Source organism: Nuphar pumila, chromosome 2 (genome assembly GCF_984573655.1).
Source record: "Nuphar pumila chromosome 2, dmNupPumi1.hap1.1, whole genome shotgun sequence".
NCBI classification, from domain to species: Eukaryota; Viridiplantae; Streptophyta; class Magnoliopsida; order Nymphaeales; family Nymphaeaceae; genus Nuphar; species Nuphar pumila.
In genome coordinates this window covers 95,826,853-95,841,385 of record NC_143250.1, presented here as the reverse complement: position 1 = coordinate 95,841,385, position 14,533 = coordinate 95,826,853, and the positions used below count along the sequence as shown (strand labels likewise).

Here is a 14,533-nt window from a genome sequence, read left to right as displayed (position 1 = left end):
AATCTATATCAGATCCAGATCCAAATCTAACGTGCCAGAATCCGGATCTGCATCCGAATCAACCTTAATCGGGCTCCTTTTTCACCCTTAATTATTAGACTTGGCAAAGTTGGCCTCACAATAGCGGTGTCAACCGATCGGGTATGACCCGATCCCAACTCGTACAGGGTCAGGGTTTGGTTACAAGGAAAGGGTCCGATTAACTATCCGGATTGGACTCATGAGGTTCGACTATTAAATGGGTATGGTTTATAAAATTTTATACAAACTCAGGTCCGACCTGAGTTTCGATTAAGATATGAAAATTTTCAATGTATAAACTTAAAAAATTATTACTTTACCGGTAATGGATCGTTTCTGATTTATGTAATTCTTATCGGATTCGAGTATGTTTTCTAATATGAAAAATCCGGTCGGACCGGAATCCGGATCCGATACCCGCATTACTTAGTCAGATCTGGGTTTGGACCCACCCATTTTAGCGGGAGTCCGACCCATTGACAGTCGGCTCTCGCGGTTGGTGTGGTAAAGAAAGCGCGGTAAAATCGACGGCGAAGGCGAAGGCGAAAGCGAGGAGCGATCTCACGGTGTTGGTGGTTCTCTCTCTCTCTCTGCAACACTCAGCAATGGCTTCGCCGTCGTCGTCATCTCCGTCAGAGAGGAGAGGAATCCCTGCTGCTGCGTTCATAGAGGACGTCCAGGCCTACCTCACCCACTTGGGACTCGACGTCAACTCTTCCTTGGGCCTCCTTCAAGAGAGGTCTCTCTTTCCTTCTTTCGCCATTTCTTGACCACCCATTTGGTCGTTCTCTCGGGTCGATTTTATGAATTTAGATTTAGTTCCTGCTTTACAGTTCTGATCGTTTATCTGAATTCTGTGAAGAGTCTGAAGAAAAAGTTCGACTTATCTATCCCTTTCTTTTGTTGGTTTATTTTGGAGTTAGGGGTTTTGATCGTTTATGATCGGGGTGAGGGAGGGTTAGATGGTTCACGTATTGATTATTCGACACTCGATTGTGTGAAATTTGTCGGTTTGTAGTCTCTTTTTTTTTTTTTGCTTTTGTGGCATATATGGATATCGACTTCGTTTAATCGGAAAGATTGAGATTATTTTTATTTTTTAGGGAGTTTTTTTTACTGATGATGAAATTTTAGTCGGCGTGTGTGTTTTTTTCCTTTTTCTTTTTGATTTATTTCCCTTTGATCGTGATTAACATGACCCGGAAAAGATTTTGGAGCGTAAATCGTCCATGTTTCAAATTTGATGTTATCGCCTGTATTACATGAGGTATCCTTTTTGTTGTTTTGAGCTACAAAAAAGGGAGAAGATTGGGGCGTTTTTTACTTTGGAAGTTTGGGGTCGGAGGAAAATGCTTTAGGAAGTTCTAAGAGTCGGCATCGATTAGTAGCAAGTGGGAATCACTTAGCGCTATTTAATTTTAGACCAGCATTTAGGATTTAGGCCCTCGATTCTAGTTCTGCCTTTCAAGTATAACGGAGATGTGAAGTTCTTTATCTAGAAGAAGCATCATAAGTGATGATTTATCACCAGAACAAGAAAGCAATAGTGACTCATGTCCGGGTTGGAAGTTCTAGAAACTCCGGACCACGGTTTGACAGTTTGAAGACTCTTATCCTTGTCTCAGTTTTTTTATGTGTGATATTTTAAAATGTGTCAATTGTTTCATACGATTTTGCCTTAGACACTACAAGAATAACTATTGATTTTTCTTGTTTGTTGATCTTTTAGTATTCTTTTAAATAATGTGATTTAAAGATGTCTTGATATCTCGCATAGGCTATGATACCTGTTTTTAAGTTATTTTTCTTACTCTTCATTTTTCCATCACTTCACTCACCAATCCTATTGTGCTTTCCAAATTATTCACCACATTGCTTCCTTTTTGTTTCTTGCTTTCTCCTCTTAAAATTTAAAAGTCACTGCTGATCCTTGAACTGCTTCCCACTTCTGTATACTGCTTTGGCAACTAAGATTTTTTCCTACAGTAGAGAAAGTTGCATTTCTATGTAATTGGTCAGCTGATGCACAGTATAATATTGAAATTATGTAGTAGATGTTGGATCTTTTGGGATGTAAGTTCTAATAGGACATGCTCTAGTAGTTTAGTTTATTCTTATGATTGTATTCAAGGTGGTGGTTTTGTTCCTCTTGGAAGCATTATGTTAAATTCTCCCCAGTTCAAACTTTTGTTGTTAAAACAAACATTTCTTCCCTTTGAACATCCTTGCCCTCTTGGAAGCATTATGGTAAATTTTCCCCAGTTCAAACTTTGGTTGTTAAAACAAACATATCTTCCCTTTGCACATTGCATGGTTGGTGCCACTATATTAGATCCTATAAATTGTGCAATAAACTACATTTAGGGCACTTTTGGAAGCAAGAAAAACTCTCATAGGAAAAAAAAATTTGCCTATGAGAAGTTTTGATATGATATTTTTTCTAAAATGAAAAATTTTCACTTGTTTGGGTAATATGAGAAAAAAAATGGAAAATCATAAAAAAATGAGAGAGAGAGAGGAGGAGGGGGATGTGGCGGAACTTCTCTAATGCGATTTTTTTGGGAGGTGGTGAGATGGATTGTGGTGGTGGTGGAGCTTCTCCGGTGCCGTTTTTCGGGATGTGGGTGATGGTGGGTGGTGGTGAAAATTCATCAAGAGGGGTGGTGGTGGAGCTTTTCCGATGCCATTTTCTGGAAGGTGAGTGATGGTGTGTGGTAGTGGTAATGATGAGATGGATGGTGGAAAATCATCGTGGGGAGGGTGGTTTTCCGAGAGGTGGGTGGTGGTGAGATGGATGATGGTGCTGGTGGTGAGATAGATGGTGGTGGTGATGGTGAGATGGTGGGTGGTGGTGGTGAAACATGATGAGATGGGTGGTGGGGAGTCGGCCTCACCATTTTCTCTTGGTAGGAAACATTCCTCCACCTCACCCCATGGAGGAATGTTTCCTATCAAAAAGTGTACTTTTTATAAAAACTCTCTCCAAAAGAAATGTTCTCTCATTTGGAAGGGTTAAAAAATCCGTACAATTTTTTGGACCCTTCCAAACGAGAGAAAGATTCTCTTTGAGATTCTAAAAAGTACACTTTTTTGAGGAATGTTTCCTACCAAGAAAAAATGGTGAGGTCCACTCTCCACCACCCATCTCACCACATCTCACCGCCACCACCACCACCACCACCCATCTCACCACCGCCATCACTATCGATGCCATTTTCTGGGATGTGGGTGATGGTGGGTAGTGATGGATGGTGGTGATTGATGGTGGGGAGGGCGGTTTTCTGGGAGGTGGGTGGTGGTGAGATAGATGGTGAAAAATCGTGGGTGGTGGTTCTCCGGTGCCATTTTCCGGAAAGTGGGTGATGGTGGGTAGTAGTGGTAGTGGTAAGATGGATCGTGGTGATGGAAGCTCCACCACCACCACCTCACGATGATTTTCCACCACCACCATCCATCTCACCACCATCACCCACCTCTCGAAAAACCGCTCCGGAGAAGCTCCACCACCACCCATCCTCCTCTCTCATTTTTTCAAGATTTTTTCATTTTATTTTTCTCATGCTACCCAAACAAGTGAAATTTTTTCCTTTTAGAAAATTATCATATCAAAACTTCTCTTAGGGCATGTTTTGAAGCGAGAAAATGGTAGAAAAAATGCAAGTAGGAAAGAACAAACGATAACTTTTTCAACCATTCCAAATGAAAGAAATTTTTTGAAAAGAAAGTTTTTCTAAAAAGTGTGATTTTTTGATAAAAAAATTCCTCCACCTTGGGGGGTGGAGGAATTTTTCCTATAAAAGTTTTTTTTTGATTAGGGCAACCATTCACCCACAACACACTTGATCCCATGGGCTGCCACATAAAGAGCTTCCTCCATCTTCATCTTCCTCCCACCCACCACCATTTCCAATCTCTCTCTCTCTCTCTCTCGCGCGCTCTTGGATGTGTCAACCATCCCCCTCTCTCTCTTTCCCTCTCCCTGAGATTGGGCTGATAAACCCCCCATCTCTCTCTCTCTCTGAGAGGGGCATGATCGACCCTCTCTCTCTCATTTTCTCACATTTTTCATTTCATTTTTCTCATGCTACACAAACAAGTAAAAATTTTTCATTTAAAAAAGTTATCATATCAAAACTTCTCATAAGCAAAATTTTCTTTGCTTGTGAGAATTTTTCTTGCTTCCAAATGCGCCCTTAATTGTGACCCAATAAAGAAAAAAAGATGGTTGAGCTTATTTGTTCTTGTTGGGCATTTTTTTCCCAGCAGTGTTAGTGTATTGTACAATACAATACAATTTGTAGTATCAGAAGGGGAACCGATACGATTTAGGGCTTATATCGTATTTGGTATGATTGTCGTACCGATACAATATTAATCGTTTGATACATGGGTGTATTGTACCATAGCTTGTAATACACCCCATATCGTACAAAACACCTTTTTTAAAAACTTTTTTGGTGCCGGAAAAATGGCAATTGACCACTTATGGTGGCCATTTTTAGCCCTTAAGGGTCATTTCGACCCTGTTTTTGCATGTTCTCTCTCTCCAAATCCCTTTTCTAAGCCTATCCATCCTATTTTGAGAACAAATCCACCTTAAAAATTGAGGCTTTTGCTAGATCCGAGCCTTAGAAGTGTGGTTTGCCTTAAATATGACCCATTCTTTTATCCTAAAACCCCTCATTTCTATTATATATGCTTTTTTTTTTACTTCTAACCCTTAAAATCAAGTCATAGTAGTGTGATTTATCCTAAATCCCTCTATTTCCATCGTACAAACACATTTTTGTGCCCTCTAACCCACAAATCCAAACCCTAGAGGGTTTGATTCAACGCATTTGGAGCATTGATGCATCAAGAGACCCGACATGGGATCATTGTGCATCAGTTTATAAAGAAAATAGGTTGCTCAACTAGTGCAACTATTGTAAGAGGGAGATTCAGGGAGGCATTTCTTGGATAAAGCATTATTTATCCTTCACAAGGCTTAATGTGGCTGCATGCAATTCTAAGCATTTGCTAGGTGTTGTGAAATGACAAATGCATGAGCTATTGAAGGAATCTCAGAGGAAAAAGCAGGAAAAATAACAGGAGGCGGTAGAAATTTGGGGCTATAATATTTCCTAGCCTTGAGAAGACCCAGAAGTGTCACTTGAGGCGTATGAGGAAGCAATTGACATTGTCACCGGCTCCACTGAGGAGTTGGATATTTTACGACAGTAGAAGGGCAAGGGGGTGGAGGTAGGGATAAAGAACGTGTAATGAAGTATGCGGAAGCATGAAAGCACTAGCCACTTATAGGCTTACAAGATTACAATCATACAAGTGCACATGCACAAGTCCTCTATGGGACAATATAAAGATCAATAAGGCAAATGAAAGATACACAAAAAGTAAAAAATTATAAACTTTTTATTGATCAAGTGCTTAATACAAGCATGATACAAAAGAGGGGAACATGCCCCATATATATACACCAAAAGGGAGGATAAGAGGACCATTGGGAGCTCTCAATGGAGTTGTTGGGAGCTCTCAACGGTCATATTTTTGACCGTTGAGAGCCCCTAACGATTCTATGGTCATTTTGACCATAGAGCCCCTAGAGGTCCTCTAAAAATACATTCAAGAAATAAAACAAAAAAACTATTTTAATAAACAGTTTTATTTACATGAGTGAAATGACAAAAATACCCCTATAGAGCATCTGCCTAAATGACTGAATATATATATATATATATATATATACACACACACACACACAATCTGAGCACCCCCCTCAAACTTATGGTGTAAACATTGAAAGCTTGTTAAGAAGGAAAAGAAAACGTAGAGCAACAAGAGGTTTAGTAAAGAATTCTGCAAGTTGGAATTCTGAAGTGACAAAAGCCAACTCAATAGTTTCTTTCAGGAATTCATCATGAACATAACGACAGTCCATCTCGATGTGCTTGGTGCGCTCATGAAAGATGTGGTTGCTGACAATGTAAATTGCACTTTTATTATCGCAACACATCTTTGAAGGTTTTGAGACATCAACACTCATATCTCTGATAAAATTTCTTAACCATACAAGTTTATAGTTGTAGTTGCCATAGCTCTGTATTCTGCTTTAGTGAAAGATAATGAGACCTTCTGTTGCTTCTTGAAGATAACGAGACCTTCTGTTGCTTCTTGCATCTTCAGGCAATCAGAGAATCTACTAAAAAAACACAAAAACTAGTAGTTAAGATTTTATCGTTGGGATTTCCTCCCCAATCAGCATCAGTATAAGCAAGTAAATCTAAAGATGAGGATGGGGATAGAAAGAACCCTTTAGTTATGGTATTATTGATATACCTGACGATGCTTAATATAGCACTCATGTGTACAATTGTGGGAGTATGTTGAAACTGACTAGCAGAGTGAACGACATGAGCGATATCTGGTCTGGTGATAGACAAGTAAGAGACCCAATTAGCTGTCGGTAAGGTGTGGGGTCTTTAAGAAGAGTCTCATCTTCAAGTCTTAATTTAACATTCACCACTTCTGAAGTTTTCGCTTTCTTATCATCTGAAATGCAAGATTTAACACATATCTGCAATAAGTTTCATTTGAGAAAGTATGTACCCTCTGGGAGAGTATGCAACTTCAATTCCTAAAAAATATCTTAAGAGTCCTAGGTCAGACATATCAAAATTATCTTTTAACACATTTTTAACATTACTAACTCCTTTTTTGTCGTTTCCTGTTATAATCATATCATCTACATAGAGTAGAAGGATAACAATGCTAGTACTTGTATTTTTTACAAAGAGAGCAATGCCAATATAGCATGAACGAAAACTCAAATTAATCATAACATTACTGAATTTATCATACCAGGCCTTAGGAGCCTGTTTAAGACCATACAAAACTTTTAAAAGTTTAAGAGATTTTCCTATTTCAATATCAAATTCCGGCGGAGGATCTATATAGACTTCTTCATTTAGTTCTCCATTAAGAAAAATATTTTTAACATCTAATTGGTATATATGCCATTTTTTAGTTGATGCAACGACTATTAGAGTTCTAACACTAGTTATTCTAGCTACGGGTGCAAGTCTCCTTATAGTCAATTTTATATTCTTGTGAGTATCTTTGAGCTACTAACCTCGCTTTATATCTCTCTAAAGTTACACCATTCTTGGTTTTAACTTTAAAAACCCATCGGCATTTAATGAGTTTTTTGTTTAAAGGTAACTTAACTACCTCCCAAGTTTTTGCTTTCCTAAGAGCATCTAGTTCTATGTTCATGGCTTCAATCCAATGATGAACATTTTTAACTTTGTTATAATGTGAAGGCTCATGATGTGATGTAAAGTTATTAAGCAAGTCCTATAATTAAGTGATAATGTATCATAAGAAACAAATTATTTGGTAGAATAGATTCTCTACTAGATCTTCTAAGAGGAGTTTCTTCTGTAGATTCACTATATTGAGAAATTTTTTTAAGGCACTAGTAGGATTATTTTGCTCATGCTGGGTATAAACTTGAATATTTTTAGGAGAACTATTAATGATGTCATCACTACTTGGTGATGTTCCAGTATTAGAGTATTCATGATTGATATCATCTATAATTTCATAATGATTCAAAGAGTCATCATTAGCGTGTATATCTTCCCTTAGGGAGAGATCATAAAAAAAAATATATAGTTTATTTCCTCCCTCTTATCATATTCTTCAAAACCATTTTCATCTTCTAATAATGTCACATCTTTGGAAATATAAAGTTTGTTAATTTTGAAATCAAAGCATCTATATCCTTTTTTATTTTCACCATATCTAATGAAAACACATTCAATTGCTTTTGGAGATAACTTGTCTCTTTTGTATAAAAGTACAAAACATTTACAACCAAAAATTTGCAAACGATTGAAGTTTGGTGTTATTTTGAGAAGTTTTTCATAAGGAGAGATATTTTTCAAACTGGATGATGACATTCGATTTATTAAATAAGTAGAAGTTAAAACGACTTTGGCCCAAAAACTTTTGAGAATATTTTTAGAAATAAGGTTGTAGCGGTTTTTATTATATGCCTATGTTTTCTTTCCGCTAGCCCATTTTGTTATGGTGTCCTAAGACATGATCTTTAATGTCAAACTCCATTTAGTTTTAGATAGTTTTGAAAATCATTAGATAGATATTTCCCACTCGAATCCGATCTAAGAATAAATATATTGCTTTGAAATTGATTCTTAACTTTCATGTGAAATTCTTTAAAGAAGGAGAAAACTTTTGACTTAAGATTAAGAAAGTAGACCCATACATATCTAGTAAAATCATCAATAAAAGTCACATAATACGAGTAACCACCTTTAGATATGACAAGAGAAGGACCTCATACACCCGCGTGCACCAATTCAAAAGGTTTTGTTGAGACAAGGGTTCTATTTGAAAATGGAATAGATTTCATTTTTTTAATAATACAATCTTTTCTAGTCATATCTTTTTATTACAAAATTTGTTCTCAAAAGGAAAAAAATACATTTTAGAATAGCTTGGATGTTCAAGTTTTTTATGCCAAGTATCAATACCCTTATCTTGGACATAAGTACAAAAAGAGTTTAAAGGAAGAGACAAATAGTCCATAAAGCAAAGATCTCCCTTACTATGGCCTTGCCCAATCCGCTTCTCGGACCGAAGATCCTGCACAAAGCAAACCATTAGATGAAAAATATATTTCATATCCATGGTCGGTAATTTGAGAAACGAAAAAAGGTTTAAATTTAGTTTGAGAACAACTCTAACTTTTGGAACAAAAAAAAATTAAATTTTTTTAGAATCGAATGTTCCTATACTCTTAATTTTCAAAATGGTTCCATCAGCTGTAAAAACACAAGATAAATTTGAATTGATGCATATATTGGTTAAGGCATTCTCATGGGGAGTCATATAGAAAGATGCCTTCGAATATAGAATCCAAGAGTACGTATTGGGTGAGGATGTGGAGGCAATGGCGGCACCCGATGTAGAAGGAGTTGCTTTGAGAATTTGTTGAAGTGCCATGGATATTTGTCCAAGTGTGTATTTAAGATCCTCTCCACTTTTGCCTTTTTCTTCCTTTTTGGGAATAAACTTGAATGTTTCATTTAACTTAGGGCAAGCAGGTTTAATGTGACCTGAATGACGACAAATAATCATTTTTCTTCCTCCACTATAGTTATTATTATTACTATAGTTATTTTGCCTCCCAAAGTGTAGAGGCTTATGTCTTGACATGGTTGTCGGGTTTAGATACGGTCAAGACTTTATCAAAACTTTTACTAATACCAAGACGAGTTTCTTTTTGGATGATTTCGGCAATAGCATCTTTTAAAGGAAGATGAGTAGATCTATATAGGAGAGAAGATCTAACTTGCTCAAATTCAAGACAAAGCTCAAATAGAAATTGAAAAAATCTCTTCCATTTGTTTTTGCCTAAGTTTCACATCTTCAATAGTAACCCACTTAGGCTTTAAGAGTACTATAGTTCATTCCATAGGGGATTTAAAGCACTATAATAGTCTTTGATACTCATTTCACCTTGTTTGGTGGTCATAACATTTTCTTGCAAAAAAAATGCTCTTGCAAGATCCTTTTGGGTATACATACCCTTCATAAAAAAACCAAGCTTCATTGGTTTTGCAGAATTTTGCAATGTTAGCACATACCTTAAGTTCGATGTTGTTCATGAACCATGCAAGAATTTTCGCATGGTTACTCTTCTTATCTTTTACTTGTTTATGATGATTTTCAATAACTTTAGTACGAGCATCTCCCTCTAGGGCTTTTTCTTGATCTCCTTCTAGTTTTGTAAGCTTGAGTTGGGGTTCGGGAATAATGCCCATCACATAACCCCATAGCTTTTTCCCTTTGAGATTCTTTTTCATGGCACACGCCCACATCATGTAATTTTAACCATGGAGCTTGAAGGAGAGATCAATCTTGGTTTTCATGGCGTGAGTAAGAGAGGAAGAAAGTGAAAAAGAGAGGATGATGTCACAAGCACAACCACTTGATGGCAACTTTTCTCGTCCAAGAACACTATGGCTTTGATACCATGTAATGAAGTATGTGGAAGCACGGAAGCACTAGCCACTTAAAGGCTTACAAGATTACAATCATACAAGTGCATATGCACAAGTCCTCTATGAGACAATACAAAGATCAATAAGGCAAATGAAATATACACAAAAAGTAAAAAATTATAAACCTTTTATTGATCTAGTGCTTAATACAAGCATGATACAAAAGAGGGGAACATGCCCCATATATATATATACACCAAAAGGGAGGAGAAGAGGATCATTGGGATCTCCCAATGGTCATATTTTTGACCGTTGAAAGTCCCCAACGACTCTATGGTCATTTTGACCATAGAGCCCCTAGAGGTCCTCTAAAAATACATTCTAGAAATAAAAAAGAAAAAAAGGAAAAAATTTGTTTTAATAAATAGTTTTATTTACATGAGTGAAATGACAAAAATGCCCCTATAGAGCATATACCTATATAACTGAAAATACACACACACACACACACACACACACACACACACACACAATCTTAACAGAACGGTGGTATTGAACATGCAACAACTCATTGTGGATCTGGTGGTAGTAGTGGAGGAATGAGGGGAGGAGATAAGGGATTTACGAGTCCATAATAGAGGATTGATATTTATTTTCCACCTAGGATGACCCCTGGAGCCCAATCAGATATATGTTCTGCCATGACATCTAAGCAAATGATTGAGCAGACAGATCTAGAAATTGAGCATTTTTTTATGAGACTTTCATATCATTAAACATTGCAAAATCGTATCATTTTTAGGCTATGATTGATGCGATAGCTAGTATAGGAGATGGTTACAAGATGCCCTCCTATCATGCATTGAAGGGCAGGATTTTGAAACAAGTTGTTGCAGAAGTGAAGTTGTGGTGTGGTGAGTTCAAAGAGTTGAAAGACTATAGGCTGCACCATCATGGCAGAGGGGTGGATGGATAGGCGACAACGAAATCTGGTAATTTTTTTGATTTTGTGTCTTAAAGGTGTTATATAAATTTAAATTTGTTAATATGTCTAATAGACAAAAGTTTGCTATGAATGCTTTGTTTGGTGTCCATACGTAGCGTATTGCATTGATCTCATGCTTGAAGATATTGATGAGATGGAGGGCATTTATGAGTGCATCTAAATGTGCAAAAAAGGTAACAAAATTCATTTATAATCATTCGACCATCCTAAACTTGATGACGAGGTTTACCAAGAGAGCCGAGTTGATACGCTCTGCATTAACAAGGTTTGCTATGAATGTTTTATCTGTACAAAGCCTTGTCATTCATCAAAATGCATTAAAGCAAATGTTTGCTTCAGATGAGTGGTTTGCAATGAAGATTGCACAAAAATCTATTGGAGTTGAGATAATTTTCTTTATGGAGTTTTGGAAGATGTGCAGTATGTTTTTGAGGATGACAATGCCACTCATGAAAGTGTTGAGGATAGTGGGCAGTGGTGAGGCTCCAACTATGCCCTACTTGTATGATGATATGGATAGGGTAAAAGAGCAGATTAGAGAAAATTTCAATAACAAAAAAAAGTTTTATATGCCAGTTTGGAGGGTGATTGATAAGTGACGGACTCACCAACTCTATTAAGACATTCATGTTGCTGCCTCTTCAATCCTACCATCAAATTCTCCCCCACATTCGTATATGATAGGGAGGTGCAAACAAGCGTCTTGAACTTCATTGGGAAACTTAATATAGATCATAATCTCGAGAGACAAATTCATGTGGAGTTAACCAAGTATGAACAAATCGAGGGGGACTTTGGATGAAGGAACACAATCCAATTGTGTAGCTCATTGCAGCCAGATATGCATTTGAAATTCAATGTTATTATATTTAATTATGTATTTTTTTATGTTGCAAGGATTTTCTCTCATGATATGTATTTTTTTTGGTTGGTTCAAACCAATGGTGAAATAGGTTTGGTGGAGATGTTCCTTCATTATCTAGGTTTGTACAACGTATATTGAGCTAGGGATGCATCAGGAGTGGATGCAAGAGAAATTGAATTTTTTTTAGTGCATCCACACAAAGAAAAGAAATAGATTGGAGTACTCTCAATTAAATGATCTTGTATGCGTCATCTACAATATGAGATTGAAGCAAAGGTAACATTAAAATATATGTTAGTGGATCTACTTTAATACAACTTGTATTTTAATTAATATTTGAATATTGCAAACAAATACAAAGAGAATCAAGAAGATACCAGAAGATCCTTTACAATCCCATCAGGAGTGACAACCTCGATATATTGAATGAGTGGGTAGAAGAAGAGTTTGGTGTCTTGGATGATAAGGATTGAAGTCAATCGGAGGCTGAGATTAAGGCTCAGGTGGATGATGACAATGATTATGGTGGCCCAAAAATGAATATGTATAAAGGAAGAGAACAAGACAACTCGGAAGAAGACGGTTCATCATTTGAATATTGTTTTCATTATGATTGATAGAATAAGATGCTTCTTGTTTTGTTTTGTTATGTAATATATAACTTTGATATCAAACATTCATGCTTGTGACTTGTGATTTTTGTTAAATGTTTGTTAGGAGTGTTATCAGTATCGTATCCAATGTTTTACTGGTTCCTGTTTATGTTTAGTTACTCATAGTGCATATATTCATGCTCTTTTTTTTCTATTTCATTCTATAATTTTTTCTGAATTTTTTGAAAATTTTGGAGATTTTTCTCTATTTTTGTAATTGTTCAATTTTTTTTGTGATTTTAAGTTCAAGTTTTTTTATCTCAGGCTCATACAATATGGGTTTCGATACGCTAATTACAACAATGTTTTTTTCTATATAATTTACATATTGTTTGCTTGATTTTCAAAATAATTAATGGATTTTTAAGTGTTTATTTCATCTTTCACAGACTTCAGCAGTATAAGTTGGTAGAAATGAAGCTTCTTGCGCAGCAGAGGGATCTTCAGGTGATTGTTGCTTTTTTTCTTTTTTCCATTTGTGGACAATTGGACATCTGGGATCGTACTTTCAGACTTTGGACATTGTTACTCATTGTTATTTCAATATTCCGCTTTCTATCTCACAATCAATTGCGATATGGGTAGTTTGATCTGAAAAAGAAAATGATGATACAAGTTCGTGTATGTTTGTTTATCCCTTTGATTGCATGTTTGCGCATTTATTGAGCCAGAAATGGTTCTTGTTAACTAACCTGAGTTTTTCTTTTTTGTTTGTTTCAGGCAAAAGTTCCGGACATCAAGAAGTGCCTAGATATTGTGAGTACATTGCAAGCAAAACAGGGAACTGGTGAGGTCTGATATGCTTAATTCTCTAATTACTGATTAGTTGTTCTTTTATATGTTTCTCATTTGTTGTCAACCAATGTTATTTATAAACATGGATTTCGTTGAATCTATGTTTTTTCATCAGCTTTTAGTTGAGAAGACTGAAATAGCGCCTTAAAATGCCCCCAAGTATCTTAGGAATACCTTGTGAACATTCCATGTGTCCAGGCGTATTTGTTCTTTCCTCTTGAAAGTTGGTCCACTGACAAAGATATCAATACATATTATGGACTGTAGTGACTTTCACATTCAAGTCCTCAATCAAGTAAATGTCCAAAAAATAGATTGTGGCAATTCTGTAAAACACATATCTTTTAATGCATTCTTAGTGGTAGCCATTTTCAATCTTAGGAAAATCTATTATTAGGAAATAAAGGATTTAAAAACTCAATTTAAGTATAAAAATTATTTGATTCATGTAATCTATAACGTAATTTTCTTCATTTTGTTGCCTTTTTTTTTATAACTGGAGAAAACCACCTCATCACTTGCGAGCTCATTGGCGTAAAAGCCCAGATCCCTCTTGCTCACCAGGGAGTATACCCAGCTTTGGCCTTGTAGCAAAGGTCACACACATGGATGGATTTGGAACTCATGGCATCCTTCGACTTGGTGATGTTCACAAGTCACCCCTAGTAGATGAACCGAGCTGTTATGGGCATTCTGTTGACTTATTTATAACGAGCTTCCACTTTTCTTTTGGCTAGCCTTTTGTATCCCTTATTGAGACGTGAACCTGAAGATCCAGATCTGGATCTGGTTGAGAGTCCAGATTCATTGCACATTATAGAGAGTCCTTTATGTTGTAAACTTTCTGTGTTAGTCCAGATCCATTTCACGTCATAGAGAGTCCTTTATGTTGTAAACTTTCTGTGTTACTCTTTTGCCCTTTTATTTGTATTATATTAGAGATAAACATTGGGGCAATATTATAAAGTGTGAAGTCTGTTATTACGAAAGAAGGCTAGCCCACACGTCTCCCTGAATGTTTTACAGAAAAATAAACCTCCCTGAATGTTTTACAGAAAAATAAACCTGTCCACTCCCTTTTTCTTTTCTTTCTTATTCTGTGGTAAATCTGGTTCAAAGATGGTGGGCCATATTTTATTATGGTATCAAAGGAGGGCTGATTGAT

The 14,533-nt window shown here is 36.4% G+C and overlaps 1 protein-coding gene across 1 annotated transcript in view; it reads left to right on the top strand.

Annotated features, from left to right (window-relative positions):
- Window positions 1–570: 570 nt before the first annotated feature.
- The window catches only part of LOC149846239 (prefoldin subunit 3-like), a 29,818-nt gene continuing 15,855 nt past the window's right edge, over window positions 571–14,533 (top strand). Inside the window, exons 1-3 of the mRNA XM_089997899.1 lie at window positions 571–760; window positions 12,963–13,020; window positions 13,294–13,365. Of these exons, the coding sequence (XP_089854025.1) occupies window positions 627–760; window positions 12,963–13,020; window positions 13,294–13,365 (264 nt within the window). The 5' untranslated portion in view covers window positions 571–626. The remainder of the gene's footprint in view (window positions 761–12,962; window positions 13,021–13,293; window positions 13,366–14,533) is intronic.